Raw genomic sequence first — 22559 nt, 5'->3', positions numbered from 1 at the left:
CAACAATTCAAACAGCCAGTGGACTAAACAAGCATGTCTGCAGTTACTGAAAAAGATCATTACAGCAGAGTAAATCACCTCCTCCAAATATTCAGCTTGGAGAAAGCCACAGTTCAAATATACTGTCAAACACAAAGATACTGAATCAACATCTGATTGGTGACATTTTGATGGCGAGCGCTGACACGGTCCTGAGCTCTGAGGAACGGTGCAGCTTTCCCATAAAAATGCTGGATTGTTCAATGATTGGTTGACCTTTTGTGGGAAAGTGCTGATGGGAAATGAGGTGTTTAACTTATTCTGTGTCAGTCTGAGCATTAGTGTGGGTGTAGATTGAGTCCAACCTTTGATGGGCCTGAGCAGGAAAAAAAAAGGATCTGACAGTTTAAATCTGAAATGTTGACGTTTCAAGAGCATTGTGTTTTTCTTCAAGGAAACGGCTCTACAAGGTTTCATCAGCCAAGGCTTCATTAAATCTTGTTCACTTTGATGTTACAGTGGATGTGAAACATCAAAAGCTGATCAGACTTTTTTATATGTCGCTATGAAAGGTCAACTTTTATAATAATGTACAACTGTCACCAGTGATCACAGGTATATTCAGACCACATCCGACTCAGATTGGACAGTCATTTTCTGAAGATTTGAAGCTCCTCTAATCAAACATATTCTGGCTGATTGGACCTGTTCTCAGGTCTGTGTGGAGTTTGATTGTCACTATCCTCACTCTTGCTGTACCCTCTGGAGCAGAAATCCCTCCTTTATCTGTTGGACTTGAACATTTGTTAAAAAAAAACTTAAATCCAGTGATGGAGCAGAGATTTATCAGCAACTCTGCTGCTCTAGGAAGCTGTTTAGCCTCTTTTAGCTCATTGTTTTGGTTGTTCAGCCCACAAATTTAGTTTTCATTGACCCCAGCAGAAGGAAAGACCTGTTTTCACTAAATCTCCTCAGATAAGTGAAAAGAGACAGGTAGCTTAGCTTTCTTGGTAAATAAAGTTTAAGGTGGCTATTTGTAAGTTTTCTCTGCTGCCAAATGTGGTGTCTTTGCGTGGTGGTCGCTTGCCAGTAGCTTCAGCCATCTTTGCGTAAAACATACAAGAGGTTAAAATACACTCAGCAGCACTTCTTCAGGGTAGTCAGGACAAGAAGTGATGAGACAAGCTAGCTGGGCCAGGGGCTAGCTCTTTAACATGCTAACATCAGTAGAAGAAAAGAAGTGATAGAAGTAGAAGCAAAACGTCATTGTTGCTTTTCATTGCTGGAGACAGTTCTTGGCAAGTATGAGGGTGAAGTTTGATGCAGAACCCGCAACATTTCTTCTAGACTGGCCAAGTAACAGCAGTTAATGCTAACATTAGCTACGTAACAATAGCAAAGGTCCTTTGACATCTACCAACTACAGACACACATTTTTGTCTGAATGAATCTTTGCTATGGAGATTAAAACTATTGCTAAGTTAAGAGTGAAGATTAAATGTATGTTCATCAGATAAACAAGAATATAACACCAATGGGAATGTTGCCCAGTGTAAGCGTTTGCTATTACAACTCAGTAAGGTGATAATATTTCAGGCTACATATCTGCCAGCTTGTTGTGGAGATCTTCTGTCCCCTGGTGGCAAGAAAATAATCAACGCAGCATTAAGTGGAATTTCTTTTCCCATAATGAGGATTTTTAAATATCTACTGCTGATCTTACATCTTAGGGAGAAGCTAGAATAAAAGTCATTAGCTCAGTTGTACACTTGCTCGTCCTCTCACTTTGCTTGGTGCAGCCATTTGTGTTGCTGTTGTTGATGTCTTCTCCTGTAGTGAGCTGCTACTGGAAACAGCTGTATCTCAGAGTTGTTGTAATGGATGCAGATTGCTGCATAGAAACATCCTCGCCTCTGGTGGAATTGAGGTCAAAGCTCTCACAAGGTTTGCTTTGCTTAGGACACCTGAAACACATCAGCTGTGGATACACCAACAACCTGTGGCATCCTTTCTCCTCTTCCTCTGCCTCCCTCTCTTTCTCTCTCAATGTTCAGTAATGGATGTTTACATGGGAGAAGTAGTTTGCTCAGATCAGCCCTGCTGCTGTCAGCAGGAGATTGGTGGAAGGAAAACAAGTGTCAGCTCTGACAGGAAGAAACACTGCAGAGAGAAATGACCAGCACTGACAGAGTGAGAGGCAAGAGAGAACGAGCTGGTGGACAGAAAGACAGGTGGTGAGAGACAGACAGACAGAAGCTGGACATGGTGAGAGGAGGAAATTTCACAAGAAGCAGAATCTTAATTTAAATGGAGAACGTTGCCCGAGGCAGCGCTAAATGCATTAAGAGTTGGTGAAGAGCAGGAAATTATGTTATTACCAAGAAGTGTGAAGCAGGTTATTAGAAATGAATAATTGTCCAAATGTATATGTGGGTAATTTCCTTCTTATAGGTTTGAGCCCTGAAACCAGTACAGCAGCACTGCAGCATTACAAACCACTCAGACCAGTAAGTTTTTCAGCACTCTTTTTGATGGTGCATTTACTTTTAAAGGGCACTCCACTGATTGAATACATCAGAGTCAATTTACTAATCATGAGGAGTGACCTGTGAAGACAGTATGTAAAAAATACTTGGGTACTTTGGTTTGTTTATAATTTTTAGCAGGAAGTGTGTTACAAACCAGGAGTGTGGAACTTAAATATGTGGACGTTTAGTAGAGGAATAGATTCTACTGGGTGGCATTATGGAAAGTGCAGAATCCAGTGTTTTTGATTGTTCACAACAGGAACTAAAATGCAGCACAAATCAGTCGTTTTTGTTGAAAAGGACAGAAAAAGCAGTCAAGGGACAGGAGCCAGGATGTTCAGTTTCTGTAAGCGTAGGCTTTTGGCCAGATGGCCAGACATTGAAAGATTTTCAGCCTGCTACTTTCTTACTGTTACAAGTCAAGTCACCATCACTTTTTAAAATAATATTTAAACTATAATCTTAAACCAGATGACAGATTTTTGTCATCGGAGGTTCTTGTTATCAGAGAAACAAGTTGAGCAAACAGCTGCTCTCCACGTCTTGTCCGTCCAACAGTGTCACAGAGAAACTTTTTTTTTTTTTTAACAAATTTTAATTACTTGGTTCATTTGTTTAGGAGAGGAGACCTGTGTCGATAATTAAGTAAAAACCTTCTGAACGATGAACACTGAAGGAATTTTAACCTACAAACACGACGGACTGACCTCTGCGCCCCCTCTAAACCAGATACACAACGTTTTGATCAGAGTTAGACCTTATCAAGTCAAAACAATGGTTAACACACCCATACTCTATACTCGTCAAATCACATGAAGGAGCTATAACTGAGCTGAGCTTTTGACCTTGTGCTTTATCTCTTCACTCACATTCTCCTTGCATTTCTGTTATTATGTCGTCCAGCGATCTGAGGTGAGTTCTCTGTCCTGTCTTGGTCACGTCCAGATCTTTCAGCGCTCTCAAAGCGTTCAGTAATCTGTAGATGGTCACTCTGTCCTAATAGCAGGTTTAGTCCGCTGACCCTCTCCTCTCCATTTCACTCTGTCGAGGCAGCTTCTTTCTTGTAGCGGCGCTTTGTTCCAGATGAGAGCAGCTGTCAGTCACAGCTGATGGGTTGGAGATGCTCAGAGGGGTTGTTAGGACTCTGAGGCCTCCCACTGTGAAGCTCAGGGTCTAATATCATGCTTCACAACACTCCTCGGGGATCCAAAGCTGGATACAGACCTCAAGAATCGGGCATTTGATGGCACAATCAGAGCAAGATGTGAAGAGTCACAAAGTCTGAAAGTATTGAAATATAAAGAAAAATCAGCTAATGAAAACACCAAAATCCTGAAAGAAAAAAACACTGTAAAACAAGAGACAAGAGCTGCAAGTGAACGCTGTCTTTAAGTTAGTTTTTACTGGTTTTATTATCTAAAAGTTGGATTCTTTACTGGATATGAAGTGATCACTATAAGTGGAATCTGTTGCCTCTGGGTTCCCATCGCTCTGTTTTCTTCTGCTTGCTTGTAGCACATTTTAAGGCAGTAATCCATCTCTGTCGTCTTTCAGGATTTTTGGAAATCCGATAAAATGCCCCTTTGCTTGTCCCCACAACAGCTACATTCACTTTTTATAAATACAGCATGCAAAGAGACTAGCAGCAGTATTGGAAATGATTTGAAAAGCATACTTTCCTGCCAATATGGTGGTGTTCTGATCTCAGCTGTTGCATGCTGGGATTGTGCGACAACTACCAGAGCTCTATAGGCCATACAGGACCTGCTTGTTAAGATAAAATAATTTTAATGTAAAAGATTCACAGTCAAGAATCATAAAGACCAGATCCTGCAAAAGACAATATGTACAATAATAGTCAATCTCCATTTAAATAAGAGGAACACGCACACTTAACTTCCTTAAACATGTAGCAAAGTGCTAATTAGCTGTTATGTTGCTAGTAAATGATTGTCTCAGTTTTGAGTCTGTGCTGTCCTACCTCGCTGTGGTATTTCAAGCACCTTCCTCTGGCTTCTTCCCTTCAGCCTGCCATCCTCTTCCTTTGCTCCAGGTGATTCTGACGTTTTCTGGTACAGGGTGTATTTTAACCCAGTTTCTTTTTATTTTTCTCTACTTGCTTCTTATTAACAGAATTTAAAGGAGTGAAAATTACTGCAGTTTCTCTCAAATTAAAAGCAATCAGCAGTGCTTCTCACGAGAGCAAGCCCATTAAAACTTTTTTTTTTTTTTTACCAAGAAGCAAAGTTACGGTCTGGACTAAATTGAAATTTAAATAATAAACCAGGGAGCACTTAGAAATTATAAATAATGTATGATGACTTAATAACCCCTCCAAATTGTAAACTTTGGAATGTGCAAATATTGACTGCAGACTTAACAGAACTTTTTACTGCCCCCTCATGCATTTTTTAAAGAAAATTTATTAGTTATAATCATGGAAATTGTCCTCTGAAAAGTTCCTCGGCCACTTCTGAATTTGAATCTTAAACTGAAACAAGCTCCCTTCATCGTTCTGCTGATTCACGGCTATTCTTAGGCAAATGCACAAAACACGGAGAAACTCCTGCAGAAGATAAATGTCAGTAGCAGCACAGTTGTCGTGTTAAAACAGCTCAGATGGCGGCTTCAGGGGCTCATCTGTTGTTTCATCTCTGTAGACGTCAGACTCTTCACTCTCGCTCATACTCCTCTGAGTTTCCTTCACAGGTTCTCAGAGTGTCTGTTGGCAGCGCTGAAGTCAACACCAAAGAGCCAAAGGTTTTATTGGCACACAGCAACATGTTGCAGTTTCAGAGTGAGGAGCAATGTGAAATGTGTTCTCTTTTTCTTGTTAAAAGTTTATCTTCTACATTTTGAACCAGCGATGACTGGTTTATTCCAACAAGGAGGGAATTACAGTCATTGATTATTAGAGAGATGGTTTAACTTTGCTGATGAATCTGAGGTGTAAGAAGCTAGCCCTGACTACACAACTAATCTATCTGTCAGCTTTTAAAGCTGAATCAAAGATTTTGTGCATAAGTATTAGGGATTGGCATTTGCGGAAATTTCCTTGATTGATAATTGGGAAAACAATTCAAATCAATTATCAATTAATCATTATTTTCCATACTGGAAATGCCAATGGCAGAATATAGGCTACTAAAGAAAGTTTGTTGATTCAAAGAATAATAATCCTCTTAAATAAAGCCTTAAAAGTCGAAGTAACAGAAAGCAAAAGAAAAAAGATCTGCAGAACTCGGAGGCTCTGAGTCAAACCAAACTAAATAACAAACCAAAGCTCGGCACTCGTCGTAATCGCAACTGGGAGTCTCAGACACAAGATAAAAAGTGATCAGTGGCATTGCAGTGTTTATAATGAACTTTGTTACTTCTTAGCTCGAAATGATCCTACACTACAATGGTCATGTTTACCCTCGATGTCTAAGTCAGCTCGATTTTCTCTGTTAAATCTTAATTGCGCCTCCTGCTGGTCGCTGCATTGTCATGAAAATTAGTATATTGATTCAACACACACGACACGACCTTGATGATATGAAAGTATCAGTTAAATTCCACGTGATTGACAAAATTTTTAGTGACAAGTAATCAGTTTATTATGCCCATCCCTTACAGGTATATAGCACATATACTTGAAGAAAGAGGTTCAAGGATACTGGAAGAGAAACGGGGCGAGTTGTACAGAGGAGGATTATACTGTAACTGGAAATACTGTACTCTAGGTGTCAAAGTGATGGATGCCTTATACTTGTTTGAGATGCAGAAAAACCTACGGGACCTCGAGATACTGTGTGAGTGTTGCTCTGGCTGTATCAGTCAAGTTTAGTGTAACATTTAAGCTGAGTGGAGTTCAAACATCACTTAAAATAACTTGTCATTAACATAGGTTTGTAATTTAATGTGGCTGCAAAGGTTAGAATATGACTTTGGCTTACCATTTTGCATTTTAATTGGAATTACAGTGGTATCATAATGGATAGAAACAATGGCTAAAACTGTGAAAGTGTAACAATAGGAATTTCCCTTGAATGCTCAAATGTCTGATGAAAAACAGTGTTGTATCCTCCCAGATGATCTCTTTGTGGAGAAGGGTTTTTGAAACATTAGCTGGACAAAACCTTTGGTGGAGAGAAAACTGCAGCTCTAAACTCTTCAGTCACTTTGCTGCAGGTCTCTCCTCTGGACTCCCTGCTGAAGATGTCCTTGGTGCTCAGCAAGGTGGATTCAGGCTTTCTTGAAAAGTGCTGTATAAATAAAGTTTGTTTACTTACTCGCTCCTACATTTACCTTTTTTTTTTTTTTTTTGTACGGCAGCTTTTATTCCTAATTCCCCCAGAAAAGATTTGCATGCAAAGTTTTCTTTCTCTTTCTCCAAAAAAAGAAATTTTTCATTGCAACATCAACCCAGCAGTAATCAGAAGCAGCGTAAGAAGCTTTAATGGTGTTGCTTACACCAAGTGCCTTCAGCCAACGTTCTCACACGTCTGAAAACTGGATCATACTTCTTTGTTTGCATGTAAGTAAATGTGCACAGGTGCTGTTTGGAGACATGTCTGTTTCACACTTTTACTTTGAGTATAACACAACATATTCAGAGTTGCCTCATCTTATCAGTTTATCTGACAGGCCTAATGACAACATGTTAAGATGAGCGCTTCTCTGAAAGCGTCTGCAATCTGTGGTTATTCATAGCACTCTTGAATGAATACAGTTTTGATCCACCAAGATATTTACTTGTATCTTAGCAGAAGTTAAACATTCTTTTATTCAACTCTACCAGTTTTTCACTGGCTACCTGAATCTCACTTGTGTTTTATACCAGTAACTGCAAACTTAAGGGTTTAAAATCTGTTTTGCTCCAACTTAAGGCTTGTGTACTCGAGCTGAAACAATCAGTCGATTAATTGATTAGTTTATCATCAGAAAAATAATCCATAGTTCCAGCTTCATCCCCTCTGACTACCCTTTTACTAAAGTTATAAATAAAATAATATGAATCTGGGAACAGTCAGTCAGTTCAGCCTGTCAATCAGCGGTTTACAGAGTCAATAAGTGGAAAATGAACTGTAAATTGCTCCAGTAGGTTCAGCCTTCCCACAGTCAAGCTTATGGCAGAAATTCTTGCCAACAACAGGACCCCTACTGAATGATATTTCAGTCCTGCACTGGCTTAAGGTTTTGTTCTGAGGTCTTCGTGTATTCCTTCTCCTGCCTCTTCAGCAATCACTCTTAAGAATATCTGACCACACATATAACTACAGCAGTATATTCCTTATAATTTATAATATTCTCTTCACTTCTCAGTGCTTGAACAGAAGGAGGTATTCACAGATTTAACAGCAGGTAAACACTTGTCTGCTGACTCCAGTATCTGTCTCACTGTCCCTGGTAAAAGTAGTGAAGCATCTCAGTAGAAAATATCTGCAGGCAAATGCAGCTTTACTGACTCTAGTTCTCTTTTTTACCTGAGTGTCTCACAACAAACAAGACAGTTGTTCAATCCTCTATTGACTTGAAAAGGCAGAGATAATTAGCTGAAACATGATAGAGTTGTAGCGTGTTCTCAGATCCATAGAGGTCAATTATCTGAGCCAAAAAAAAAAATAAAACTTCATAGTAAAACTAAATAAGTGTCAGTGAGTGGGGATTTACTGTTGTGTTTGTCTCAGGTAAAACTCAATTCAGGATGTTTCCTTTCATACCTGGAGAAATGAAAGGAATATGCATGCTGGGAGATAAGCTTCTAGATCAACATGACATTTCATTTCTTTCGAATGGTATTTACGAGACACTCTGTCACAACTTCTCAGCACCTGATGTGAGATAAGCAGTAATTGTATATCCTTCATATATTTGAGAAAAGCTAAGGAGCTCCGTTGTCTCTTATCTTGAAAAAGATATTTTCCACTTCTGAGGCTTGTAGCGTGTCGGTTGAGATAAACCCAACACAGCTTTTTAAGTTCAGATAAGTGACTCTATTTTCATGTATACTAGTTTTTCTCCTGTTGGACATTGTGTGGTTAATCTAATCTGAGGAAAGCGAAGAGAGATCTGAGACACCAATGTAACAAAGACAGAACATTTCCATTTCTGACGCTGTTCAGTTTAAATCAGATACACTCAAAAAGCTGCAGACATTTCACACTTTATAGTCATTTTTATGTTCAAGACTGTGATTTGTATGAATAAATTCAGTAGCCATTTAAGAGCCATTTAAACCCCATTCCTCTGTAAATGTGTTTCTCTTGCTCAGTCAGTCATTATTTAAACTTCTCTACTGGTAAGGAAATCCAAAAATAAAACTGAAATGCTAAGTGTGTTCAAGCTTAATAATCCAAAAGTTTGACAATGAAGTGATGTGGTGGCAAGTGTCCTCACTTGCAATGATACTGGTTCAGTTCTCCTACTTAATATTGAAGTTTTCATTTTTTTGAAAAAGTTTCTTAGTAACCCATGACCCAGCTGGACTCTGAACCAAGTTTCAGTTTCCTCCCTTCAGGTCAAACACGGCTCAGGGTCTTCTGAGCTTGTTATTTCTACCATGCCAATATATCCAAGTGCCTTCCATTGTTTTTCTAGTGCCTCTAGTAGCTGAATTCCCAAACCAGTGCTTTAAGTAGCCCTCTGCCTGCATCCTATCCTGTATCCACACCTGATATTCCCCACCTGCATCTCAATTTTGCTGTTGTCAAGTTTTCTGCTAGTGCTATACTGTTACTGGTATAAATTTAAATGATTACTTACCAGATTCTCAACAGTCTTTAACTTTTTTTCTTCCAATGGGCAGAGGTTTTACCCCCCCCCCCCCCCCCCCCCCCCCCCTCCTTTCAAGTATTCTGCTTAAAATAGTTGGTGTCAAGTAAGATAATAAGATTATGGCAGGAAATGAAACTGCACTGGAATGAATCCCCCCCCCCATAATAATTTCATCTTCCCCTGACTCTCCTGGCTGATCAGCCGTCCATCCTTCCGTCTTTCTGGCCTCTTTTCTGTTTTTCTGCCTGTCTGCACACCATACTCACCAGCCAATATTCTGGGTAAATGAGCTATTTTGGATAAAGCTCCTCTTCTTATTCTTTGCACTACAAAAGGCAACTGTAGTTGCACTGAGAGTGAGGATGAACTTCTTTGGCAGCTTTGACTGAAAAGAACAAACCATTTTACATTCAATAACATCACATTACAACAAAAAAAATCTATCCAAGTAAAATCCATAATAAACTCTTGTGCATAAATAATGTATGAACTACATGATTAATTTCCCCAGTATAATTGAATGGATGATTTGGGCTCAGACAAATTTCCTCTCAAAACATTTTTAATGAAGGAGGTGAATTGAAATGCTATTTTCAGGTTTAATGAAAACCCCTTTTCTCTATTCATTTAATGAGACCATTAACGCACAAAAATAGCAGAGCTCTGGTGGAATTCATTTACGCTCACATTATCTACAGAGCTCTGATTGACGAGTTGATTAATTTCTTCCCAGCAATCTTCAGAATCAAAATATGATACTTCTACCTTTTGGAGTATCAAGATTCTTGGACTTCCATTTTTAGAGCAATGCCTACTTAAAGACTACTACATGTATCACACATACAACCAGTGAACAGTGTCTTCCAGTAACTGCCCAGTTCTGATCAATGGATTAGCAGGAGGGATATTGTCTTACTGTAGTAAATGGATGTTATGTGCGTCAATGACAGTTCAATACAGTAAATGCAGGGTAACGGTAAAAACAGTCTTTTACATATGTAATTAATACTGCCAAAATCAAAAGAAAATAGCTTTTGAGCTATTAATACACAACTTATTTGTAAGCTTTAATTCTTTAGTTCTCAGAATTGGTTATTTTCTAGACTGGTGGTCTAGAAAATCCATTTATGTGTCAGCATTGAGGGTCCAAGAGTATTGGACCCTTACATCTGAAATAAATACCAGAAGAATGGATGAAGGGAGCACTGGTATTTTCAAGGTTCAGTCAAAAAGTTCCAAGACTGTTCCTGTTGGACACAAATAGAGCACCACATGGTAATGCCTATGCAGCAGGCGAAAGCAGTAACTTTCAGTATTCAGTGTTACATTCCGCGATCAACATGGGGGTCTTTGTGACCATTCCCTGGTGCAAATTTGTCATGCACAATGAGCACAGGGCCTGGGATGGCCCAACAATCATGTTGAGGATCATCATCGGTGACTGACGAGAGTTGGGTCTTTGGCTATGACCCAGAGACCAAACCATTGAGATTGAAGACTGAAGGAGTGTGACCAAGATGTTCCTCATTTTCTTCATCATTCACCGTGGGGGACTGAGAATTTTGTTTAAATCGAGTACATTTTTTGCTTTTTATAAACACAGTCTTGGAACTTTTTGATTGCACCTCATATAGATTCAGATTTCTGCAATTTTATTTGGACTTGGCAACAACAAACACTTCATTTGCTGAATGATTTTCACTTGTAATTAGTGCCTACAGCTTAATTAAAATATTGCCATGAAAGAGGAAAACAGAAAACTGCTGTTTACTGTTTAATGTAATGATCTCAGAGACTTACTTCAGCTTCCTTATTTTGCTGTCTAATTGCGTTTTGAGAGAGTGGAGTAAGTAAAGCAGGGACGGTGTCTTTTAATGTGTGATCCAGCAGTACGTGTGTTAATTCCTTGCAGAAACAAGCTGCAGTGAATGAAACCAACAACTCAACTGTCTGAAGCTTCAGGAGGCTGCTGCCAGTCTGATCAGCTTTGTTCAAAAAACAACAAAAAACCTGAGGTGCCCTGAAAGAAAAACCAACGGGATTAGTGAGGCTGCTGTCTGTAGTTGTCTGTTTCAAGGATAGAACAAAGGAAAGGTTATACTGAGCTCACTTTTAATGCCATTTGGATCTCCTTTCTTCTCTGACCTGGTTTCATAAATCCAGGATTATAGAACACCTTCAGGCTGTTTTAACCGTTATTGAACCAAGCGTGTTGTGTAAAAACATTCATATTTATAGCATCATACACCAGGAGTCACTACAATGTGAGAGAAGGTTGGACAGAGTAACTCCTGGTCCTGTTCATCTCTGTGCAGCAATCTGAACCTGGGCAGAAGAGACCTTGCTCAAAGGTTTTAAGGTGGTTCAGAGAGGACAATATCCTCTAAACAGACTGAGGCTGTATTTGTACACAGGCAGAAATTACCAAAAATATTGCCGGCAGTTTACAATAGAGTTGATTTTAACTCTTTTAAAAAGGTGTAATTCAGTTCTTCCAAGCCAAAGAGGGCATCCTCCTGGTGGCAAAGTGTGTAATACCATATACAGTAACTGTAATGTCCCTTTGTTGCACGTCATTTTTCCCTCCCTCCACGCTATCGATAAAGCCCTAAAATTCCACAAAGTAATCTTAAAATAGAAGGAAAAAAATGGAATAGGAAGTGACAGTCATGCACAATTCAGTGAAGGTCTTTATTAGTCTTATTTTCCAGTCTTATGCATTGGTAATGAATGGATGGATACCTTTGTAATTCAATACAATGACATTCCCTGTGTGTCAGACAAGCTAAGAAAAGTACAATCTGTGGTTACAGATACACTTGGGACATTACTCTGACAAAACTGACCTCCAAATATAGATATTTTTTTCCAGGAGCCAGTGTTAATAAAGACATGTATCTACAGACAGACAAGCACCCGTTAGCTCAACAAAAAACCTAATTTCTTCCCTCTCTTAGATCAGATGAAGAGCGGCTCACCTGTAGTCCACCCAGCAGAGCCAGGAAGTGCCCTCTCTGAGGAAAGCTGCTGCTGTGTTCATCATCTGACTGGCAGCCTGCAGGCATTTCACACCATCTGTCAGGTAAGGATTAAACAAACGCAGAACTATCCAAACCTGAGGCGCTCAAACTCTTGCTAACAATCTTCTCACACAAACCCCCACCTCCCAGGAAAAAAAGCCTGGATCTAGTTAGCAGGGGATGTTTTGCACACTTTTCAGGGATTTTTTCTTTCTCAGTCATTAACTCGTGGTGAAGTTCATTAAATCCAGACAGCAGAGGTAATTATAGGAGTCATTGAAGTGCACGGCTGGTAGCTGTTTTTGTCAATCCCTGATTAATATTACATATTCTCAGATTTAATCTCTTCAGATAGGGCCCCGATTAATCATTGATTATCAGAGGATTGATGTCAGGAGGGCGTGAAGATAATTTGAGTGCTATTCATGTGTTTTTAACAAAAAAAAAAGTCCTGTCACAGATGAGTTGTTATTTTATGATATTGTAGCAAACCAACTGTAATTACAGCGTGTAGAGAATTATGAACAGCTGTTCATCTGTTCATCAGATCTGTGACTCGTTCTTGTACTTGTAAAAATATTGCTGGTCTTGCCATAAGTGACCCACAGTTAATACACCTGTGACCCATTTAGAGAACTGAGCCTTTTTAAACCCTCTGGAGTCCAAGTCCACTTCTGCATTTTCATAGAGCACTGAAACTGGCAAAGAGAGACCACTTAACCAGAACTGTCACCACATTAATTTATTCTTTTGCTAAGTTATTGCTGTAAGTGCATTTTTTATAAAGTTACTTGAAGACTTTTGCTGCCAAGAAGCCAAAGGAGGAAGGAGATCAGGGGTTTCCCTGGGTTTCTGGAGGGTTTAAGCACTGAGGTTGTTGTTGTAAATATAATATAAATATATATATATAATCTTTCTGAACTGCAATTTTCTCATCTTTCCATAGCCATCTGATTCTTGGCTGTTTGACAGCATTTCATTTTTGCATTTTAAATTCTACTGGCAATTTATCAATAGATTAGACAATATTACTGAACAGAAAACATTTAGGACATGTGTGTGTATAACTGCAGGTCAAGAGACTTCATCAGTTCCACCACGATGAATGAAGGCCAAATAAAAAGAGAAATAAAATTAGAAAGAAGACAGAATGTGATTTTATCAAAGTGTTGGCATCCAGCAGTGTGACTTCAGAAGTCCTTTGAGAACTTTCTGTGTTGCTCTGCCAAAATAAAATGTGTTATGTGGATAAATTAACTCTAAATAAAACTGGAACCCAACTGTGTGAGGATCTAGTAAAAAGGGGGCAAAATGGTATCAGTTGCATCAAAATAGAAATATATTCAAATAAATTTTTCTTTCACATGTGCATGGAACAGAACAGGCTTTCATTTATCTTACTCTCCGAAAACAGGATGGAAACAGTTATTTTAGAAACATTAGTATATATTTAGTAAGTATTTTTTTTACAGTATTTCTGTGTAATTCAAATAAATAATTATGTTCTGATTTATACAGTGAAATATTGAGTACTGAGAGTCTCCAGCTGGAGTGGCTGCAGGGAAGTTTTTTAAATCAGTTTGAAGCATCAAGGACAAATGTTCTCACACATTATTACACTGAAATTGGCCTTGTGAGAACTTCATACCCTCACTCCTTCCCACCTTGATGTGTTATTGATAAGGCTGCAGGGCAAAGACATGACCTTTGCTGGGTTTCTGAAGGTTGTTAACGCTGGTGTGTATGTATATGAAATACTGACACACACATATACTCACTCACTACAGTCGGGCTCGACCTCCAGCATCAAAATGAGGCAATCTACAGGAAACAGGAAACATAATCCATCTGGCAAGAACGTAAAGTGTAATTATTTTCTTTTCTTAGAAGCCAAATAACAATCTGAAGTATGTCAGCAGATGGTCTTGTTGACTGTATATGTCAGGTTTAATATCAGAATCCAAATAACCTTTATCTGCCTTGTATATTGACACACACAAGGGCAATTTGACTTTTTCACTGGCAAGAGATGGGAACAGTACACAGATACAGCTGCATGAAAATGTTTAGGCACCAAAGGGCAAATTACATCTTTGATTGATTGATTGATCTTTGAAGGGAGAAGTAGTAAACACAACCCCTGCAGTAGACATTAGAAAACTAGGTTTTCTTCAAATGATAATGGACTGTTACTTTTTATTTCATGAACTCAAAAATGAGCCAAATATTATGAGTTCATGAAACAGAAAAACAGTGCAATAACATTTGCTGTAACATTTGAAGAATATCTCATTTTTAATGTCTGTTTGCTGCAGAGGTTGTATTTACTTCTTACTCCTTCTTACCTCTTACTTCAAAAATCTACCAGATCTATAATTTTCTCAAACTCTTGCATAAAATGTCACATGAACAGGGCTTGTGGTTGTTTGCTCTCGGGTTGTAGATGCTGTCTGTGAACCAGTTGTTTATAGTTCCTTTCCTGCTGCGTACTGATGTCAGTTAAATCACTCTTCTATATTTGTGAAGTCAGTGATAAATGTAAGAGCACTCCTCTGACTTGGTATTGCATCAAGACTGTATTACTCTTCAAGACTTGTAAACACACTTGTGTGAATCCATGACGTTCTCAGAAGTCAGAACTTCCAAATTCCTAGTCAAAAGTTTCAGGAACGCCCCTGAAATTGAATTTCCAACTCGGAAACTTGGACCAACCCCACCAACCCCAACATACAAATTCAAGATGGCTGCTACTTGCAGTAGTAGAGAACACTCTTTTTATTTTAGTGTTTATAGCTGTTCTATTTCGTCAGTCATGCACATAGTGCTGTTCAGCTTTTATCTGTGGACATGTTGCTGTGTTGCGTAGAGTGTTGTTATCTACTCGTATTGCTAACAATAGCTGGCAGTGATAATGGCTGGTCTAAGATACATTTGAATCGGTTCACGGTTGTGTTTTAACGTTACATTTTTTTTGTTAAACTGTTAAATTTTAGGAAGGTTCTGAAGTGTTTAAAATTATTGTGATTAAAATCTAATGTTAACAACTGAGGTGTTCTTCAGGTGGAAGTTGTCTATACTCCGAGAGAGCAACAGGCAAAGCAAAGGCTTTCCTGCAAACGTCCATGCTTTTCCAATTTTTCAACTTGAACACGGTCAACTCGAGGGTGACGTCACTCCCTGTTCCAAATTCTTATGCAAATGGAACACATCATTAATGCTGGTTTACTGTGGAATATCTGAAAGTAAGAGTTAAATCTATCTCCATCTCCCACTCCACCTCCAAACCACAAACCATGTTGTCACATACACTTCCTATATAATAAGGAATAGTTGCTTTTGAGCTATTTCTATCAAACAGAGCAAAGATGACTTTTTGCACTGTAGACAGTGACTTAAATGGGTCTTCAATTTGCAGCAGTCAGAAGAGCAACCCTCTTGTTCCATCCCTCACTCCCCAGAATGCAGTGCATCAGTGTACAGTACACAGAAGAGCTGACTCCTCTCTGAAACTTGTTGATTTCTCTCCCACTTTTCTGGCTTCCAGCAGCTTGATCTCTGCTCAGCTCTCAAAGAAACTCTGAGTGTCTTTTCTGTCTCAGCCAACTGGCCGGCCGGTCGGGCAGCAGGCCTCCAACAGCCTGCAGCTGCCGCCGTGAATATAAAGCAGAGTCAGAGTGCATCGATCACCAGCTCGCTCCATCTGGTATTCAACATAAATACGAGTGTGGACAAAAAGATGAGGCCGCGGCTCGGCAACGGCTCACATCATTCAGCGGCAAACTGACCCATCATGTCAGAGACAGTCAAAGCCTTTAATGCTTCAGTTTACTCCATTATCTACTAATAACATTTCTACTGAGAGATCGCCGTGGCTGTGACCCCTGCAGTGCATAGTGTTGGGTGATACTACTGCTTTCACCTTTGAAAAATATGTGGTTCTAGATGCTTGGTGATGAATGGACTACCCACAAGGCTAGTCAGCGAGCTAACCATTAACATGCTGCTCAGCCAGGTACGTTCAAACTCCAGTACGTTCAACTCTCCAAGCTTCTGTTTTCTTTGTACTGCATTAGTTACCCCATTGGCATTTTGTTTTGGGATTGTAGCTCATTTCATTCATTATAGAGTTTAATTAAAGATGGTCAGCTCTCTGTCAGTGGCAGGCTCATTAGCTCAGTCGCTAACATGACAATAAGTTCACACAGTTTGTCCAAAAGTCATATTTGTACCATCAGTGCTTGTCTCATAGCTGTCTGCAAACCATTCCTCCTTTGTGGAGCATTTATACTCAGATAGAAGTCAAATAAAACCTGAGCTTAAAATAGCTTTCTCCATTTCTCCGTAGCTTTTCTCCATATCACAAAGTGGTATTATGAGATGGGACGGGGTCAGGACGGAATCATCCACATCACAGTCTCATAATATCGCTTATTTTCAGTTTTATTCACACTTAAACCAGCCTCTCTCCCTCCCTCTCTGCTCATTCTCATGCTTCTCCCCTCTCTGTTTTTCAAAAGTCCATTCAGCGTCTGCTTAGTTGTTTTGAAAGTTGCCACGGCGAAGGAAAAAGCACTCCGTTGGTGACTATGTGATGCAGAAGTAACATGCTGCTTCTTCACAGGGATCACTGCAATCGCGGGTTCGAAATCTGACGACGGCTTTGACCAGCTAACTTGGCAGGTCAGAGACAGAAATTCCTCTTTGAACAGCATTTGGTAGAGGAGTGGGAGTCGGTGGCTGAATGTGTGCTCAATCAAACAGAAGCATGCTTTGAACGGTTTATTGAATCTCTGAACCTTTTACTACTTCAGTGTGTTTCATTTGGCTGAGTGAGAGTGAAGCCATCTGGGCATCTGGTGGCACTAATTAACTGATGAACCTGGAAATTGCACATTCGTCCCTCTTCCAACAAAAAAATGTGGAGCAATCGGAACAAACTAGGGGAAATAAACCCAACCTGCAGGGTGTTATATTTAACATTTTGGAAACACACTAATTAATTTGAAACCACTCTCATGTCTGTGCATTTAGAGAATAACTGTTTTTGAACCTGTACTTCTACTTATGGGAAGGATCTGACTATTACTTCCACACTGAAAGTGAGAGGGCGATCTCGTCTTGATGAACAACTTGTAGCATCTAGACTGGTGCGTTGACTGCCAGATACTTGAAACCTGGTGTAGGGATAGAGTTAGCATCACCCTGGTTCCCCCCACAAAAATCCGATGGGATTTTTTAATTGGGTTTTGGATTATTGCAGAAAATTATCTCAGTGACCAACAAAAGTTTATGATACTCTACATTTTATTCAGACAGATAATCTTCACAAATGAACGCGACTGACGGATTTTTGAAGTTCACCAGAAGTAAAAAGCTAATGTTAGGCTATAAACCAACTACACCACAGTCACATGACGTCAACTTCTCCACCACTAAGCTTCCAACTGGTCATTTCATTTAGCTCTGAGCTCTTCTACAAAAGCCTTTCTTCTTAGAAAGTTAATGATAGTTTGAAAGAGCGTGAGTAGAAACACAGCAAGGCTGTAAAGGTGGACTGGTGAGTAGATGGGATTTTCATGTTAATGTCCCAGACAACCTCTGTAGTCTCATTTGGACACTTATTAGCAAATGCCTTTTTTTAGACATCTGAAATCACAAGTGGGGTATTTTCTTGACATATTTTATGTTGTAGAATAAAATGTGAAAATATCTTGAGCTTGTGTTAAAACCTCAGACCTTATTTCAACCGTCTAAACAAAAACCCATTGACTTTGGAACAAGGGAACTGGTAGTGCTAAAATGCTAACTTACTTCTGTGTTTTAGGACTCATTCCTGCATCACTCTGAAACCACAATTTTTGTTTTTAGCTTTGTCTTTGTATAAGGATTAAAGAAAATAGATATATATTAGTGAGCTTTAGAGTTTTATTTGCTTTTTGAACTGTCTTAATTTTAAGCTAAACTTAACTCGTCCTAACTCAAGCTCTGTACTTGACCTTGAAGTAGTATTTATCTTCTTATCTCACTCTCTAGTTTCTATATTTTCTCTGTTTCCCATTTATTTCAGGCTTGTGTCAGGGTTATTATTCATATACAGCTAATTAAACTAGCCTTGCTTTTTGTGGTTTTGTCTTCCCGTATCACAATATATTTCAGTCTTGGTTCAGAATTGTGACACCCCTACTGTTTGTGTTTGACTCTCAGGGTTTGTTGTTAAGTTTTAAATCTTTCCTGCAGAGGCTTGTTCTTTTCTCTCTCCATATCTCCAGTTAAGATTGTCTTAAAACACATCTCACCCATCTGATTTAAACATTAAACAGCCAGCTGGTTTCTCTGTGTGTGGCCAACAAGGTGTGTGTGACGCTCATGTCGAGTTATGTGTGTTAGTGCACGGCGTGATCCCTTGTTTCTCGCAGACTCTGGCTTCAGAGTTATCTGATTCCCCCGCTGTGTTTTGCTCTGAACCGTTTTTTTATCATCTGATTCCCCTGCTGTCTATACTTTCAGAAGGTTTTCATTATCAGATTCCCTGCTGACTCCCTCTCTGTTTTCAGGCCTTTTTCTTGACCGTACATCATCGGGCTGAATGAAACCAAAAGCTTCTCTCTCATAAATGTATTCAGTTGATAATCTGTGCTGGACCTGATCTGTTGGATGTGACACCGTAACCTCATCCCCAGGCAGCTTTGTGTTATACAAATTGGTCTGAAGCTCCTGCTGTGTGTAGAATCATGATTGCTCTGACTCACCTGTCGTAATTAGAACAACACTACATTTACTCTTTAATTTGTGTAAAGCCAGTAACCAAGTTTTCACCCAAACGCAGAGACAGAATTACCACAAATTTGCAAATTAATGCATTTTATTTTTTAGAAGCTCTTTGACTTTTGAGAATTTGTTGACATCATGGACTGAGGAATACAGATCCACTCTAAGATCACATCGTGGAATAAATATATGTTTATGTTTAAATCTGTGCACTTCTTCTGCTAAACTGAGTGACAGATGAGTACACTGTGAACAGAAAGGAAGAGCACTCAATCAAGATGCGTTGATGGGAACTGTAAGAACAAGTTATTTAATCTTTATACGCACTAAATGAAAGATGAATATATCATTCATCTTGTATGCTGCACATTTGTCTCAGAGCAACGTATGAATTAGTCTCTATGCAAATCTCATTCGACTGATAATCCATAATTTACATGTGTGAGTAAAGGTCAGGAACATGTTTTGAGTTGTACAGAAAGTTGAGCTTTAACAATCAAAGAAGTAATGTAATCGCTTATTTCCAGGCAGCAAAAATGATGTTGTATGTACAGTAATTAGTCTATGTTAATACTGCTTTTTTTAGAGTTATAATTAACTCCCTTTATTAATGCCAGATAATTGCTGAAGCCTTAATTGAGAATTTCTCCTAAACCATGCTGTCAGTTTAGTAGTCATTGTGAGTTATTAATCAAGAACATGGATTTCCAAACCAATATTATCTTCAGCTCCAGATCCCAATCGGAAAAACCTTTGTTGTGGTTGTTTTTTCAGGATCCCACGCTGTAAGAAATAAAACATTTACAGACAGTTGGATAGTGGTTTATTAGATTGTGATACACAGAAAAAAGAAGTAATTAAGTCTATTAAAGGTCATTTAATGCAGTATAACGTATTCTTGTCTTCAAGACTTTTCTTCATTTTTGCTTTCTTCTCGTCTGCTTCATCCTACAGTATTTGATATTCCTCACAAATGTATCTGAAATAGAGCCAGAGACCTTCAGGCAGACAGAATGAGTATTAAAACATAGTACAAAAAACATATTGTTCACAAATAACATCACTTATTTTCTTCAATACCTCTTATCCTCTGCATTTAATTTTTCCTTAGAAGCTGAATCATATGAGCTGAGGAGACTCTAATTCTTCATTGATTGTTTCTGAATGATAGCTATTCTGATGATGATCCACATTAAGAATTGCAAAACCACCAGCTCTATTGATTTCCCTGCCTCTAAAGTGGTCTATTAAATTGTATAACAGCAGCACAGGTGATTACTATCATCTCCTTACATTGCAGAATGCCAGGGGGCTCTCCCATCATCCTGAGTAGCTCTAATTCTTTCATCCTGATCAAGAGTTTGCAGATCTCGTCCTCCTCGCTCCACGGAGCTGGACCGGGATCTTCTGGTGCCGTGGCACTGAAGGCGTCCAGAGGTTGGTAATCAGGCACCCTCAGACAGCCTGACGTCATCCAGGCTGCTGGAGCTTCAGCTTCCATCTGAGAGGTTGAGCTGGTTTGATCAGCACCATCACCAAAGACCTTTTTAGATGAATCTGCAGCAGATGTGTTCTTCAGAGAGTTGGGCTGGTCTAGTTTGGGGTCAAATGGAGCCCAGATGTCATTGTTGTTTGTTGTATTGTCGTGGATAGAGGGGAAAAACCTGACAGCAGCAGCCATTTTACCCAGAAAGCGCATCAGTCTTGTTTACATTCAAAGAGGAGGCAACCCTCAACAATTCTAGATCCAGAACCAGGCTCTAGGTTCAAGAAAACGAGGATCAAGAAAAAAATCATACAGGAGTTTGACACTTTCAACAGAAAATCAATCGGCAGCTATTGATAATTGGTTAATTTTTGAGCAAAAATGACAATATTTGCTGGTTCCAGCTTCTCAGATGTGAGGATTTAATGGTTTTCTGGTTCAACTGAATATTTGGGTTTCAGGCTGTTGTTGGGACAAAACATGTAAAGACCTCAAATGTCTCTGGGAAATTTTAACAGGTATTTTACTCAGAAATGGCTTATCGATTTATTAAGAAAATAGAAAAACAAGAACAGAAAGTGCACAGACAAGTATGTTGAACCTTGACCCTGAGCAGCGCTGACCTCTGTGGAGGTCTCCAGTTGTTGTTGACCACTGCTTGAACTGAGAGATGGACTTTTAAGTCTACTTGTGGATCATTCAAGACCGTTATTCTTCTGTTGTAATCTGAATATGACCTAAACATGAAGCTACAGTCAGAAGTTTAGCTTAGCTTGGCAGGGGGAGGAGACACAAAAAAACAACAAAAACACCACTTCTCCTCGTTTTTCTTTCTGTTTTAAGGAAATTTAGACAATTTAGCAAGATGAGGCTTTTCACAAGCTGTTCCCCAGTGGTTGTTATTGTGAGGCAAACTGTTAAGGGCTTTGGATGAAGTAAAGGTTACATATGCAGCCCTCTACTGTTCATTATAAGTTTAACTCTTGCGCCAAAAAATAGGTTTAGACACATTTTTTCAGCATTTCGGCCAATTGTACATATACATATAGGCACACAGGGAAATAAAACGCACTGATAATAAAGTGTGTTTGGTGTTTTGTGTACATGTCCATGCGTGACACCGGGCGGTGACTTGCAGCCTGCCTTTATTTAGCATCCGCAATGGCAGATAGAGAAGGACCCAGTTCGGTAGAGGATCTTTGAAACGGCTTTTACTGAACACTAAGAGACTGAGGGGGAGCTTTCTGGAGAGGAGGAGGCGCACTGAAGCCGTGACAGCGTAGGAAAACCACCTCTCTCCTCTCTCTCCTCTCCCTCTCTCTCCCTCCCTCCCTCCTCCAGTCGAGGTTCGAGGAGATCTCTCTTGGAGCTGGAGAGGAGAGGTCGGCCGTCTCTCTCCTCCAGCAGCCGCCGGGCTTCTCTCTGCAGCCTCCCGCCGCTTCATCATGGATCTGGGGACTAAAAGAGTCGCTGGGATTATCGCTCGGGTCGTGCTGCTTCTCTCCTGCTCGTACGGGACAACCGGAGAAGGTGAGCAGCCTGTGCGCTCTTTTTTTTTACTTTTCCCTCCCGGAGGAGATGGAGCGAGTCCGGGCTGCGCAGACCCGGAGAGGAGGCTTTAAACGGGGCTTCACCCTCCTGTATACCCTCCTCGGGATTTTGTTATCGGGATGCTGCGGCATTTAGTTGTTTGTCTCATTAACTTGTTATGTTAAATTGGACAAAGTGAGCTGCAGGGATTTTTTTTCTTCTGAAGGCTGTGGGATTTAGTGCGTATCGGTTGCGCATCAGTGCTCGGTTGTAAATGAGAAATTAAAGGAGAGTTGAAGCGGTTTGATGTGAATGATGATTTAATTCGTCTAATTTTAGAGAACTGGAGCAGTTTTAACAACAAATTTCGTCGTTATTCTCACAGTATTAACGTTTACGCAGAACGTGCTTTTGCGTATTTTTTTGGAGATAACTTTTATTCAACGTCCATGCCTTAATGTCCTTTATTTTACTGTATTTTAAGCAAGT

The 22559-nt window shown here is 39.6% G+C and overlaps 2 protein-coding genes and 1 long non-coding RNA gene across 4 annotated transcripts in view; 2 read left to right on the top strand and 1 right to left on the bottom strand.

Moving 5' to 3' along the window:
* LOC108884352 (uncharacterized) overlaps positions 1–20463 on the top strand; it is a 45133-nt gene extending 24670 nt beyond the window's left edge. The window contains exons 3-4 of the long non-coding RNA XR_001961036.2: positions 12224–12348; positions 20355–20463. This is a non-coding gene — a long non-coding RNA (uncharacterized LOC108884352). The remainder of the gene's footprint in view (positions 1–12223; positions 12349–20354) is intronic.
* Positions 19841–20753, bottom strand: LOC108884350 (uncharacterized protein C11orf91 homolog). Of its 2 annotated transcripts, none has more exons than XM_018678222.2 (2): positions 20348–20753; positions 19841–20052 (listed from the first exon to the last, which is right to left on the bottom strand). In XM_018678222.2, exons 1-2 carry the CDS (start codon positions 20751–20753, stop codon positions 20003–20005), a joined length of 456 nt encoding a protein of 151 aa, XP_018533738.1. In that variant the 3' UTR covers positions 19841–20002. The 2 variants fall into 2 exon arrangements, with proteins under 2 accessions (XP_018533738.1, XP_018533737.1); XM_018678221.2 differs by having other exon boundaries at positions 19841–20033.
* Positions 20754–21709: 956 nt separating this feature from the next.
* Positions 21710–22559, top strand: part of LOC108884340 (contactin-associated protein-like 4) — a 98594-nt gene continuing 97744 nt past the window's right edge. Inside the window, exon 1 of the mRNA XM_018678191.2 lies at positions 21710–22070. Coding sequence (XP_018533707.1) covers positions 21986–22070 — 85 coding nt within the window. The 5' untranslated portion in view covers positions 21710–21985. The remainder of the gene's footprint in view (positions 22071–22559) is intronic.

Source organism: Lates calcarifer, linkage group LG4, assembly GCF_001640805.2.
Source record: "Lates calcarifer isolate ASB-BC8 linkage group LG4, TLL_Latcal_v3, whole genome shotgun sequence".
Taxonomy (NCBI): Eukaryota; Metazoa; Chordata; class Actinopteri; family Centropomidae; genus Lates; species Lates calcarifer.
The sequence above is the reverse complement of the archived record's forward strand: the minus strand, read 5'-3'. Positions and strand labels throughout refer to the sequence as shown.

Bases quoted from the DNA above. Each gene is read 5' to 3' on its own strand.
- LOC108884350 (XM_018678221.2), bottom strand. From the start codon at position 20,753: ATGCGCTTTCTGGGTAAAATGGCTGCTGCTGTCAGGTTTTTCCCCTCT. The intron at 20,034-20,347 runs GTAAGGAGATGA...GCTCTATTTCAG, and splicing joins GCCCCCTGGCATTCTGCAAT to ATACATTTGTGAGGAATATC.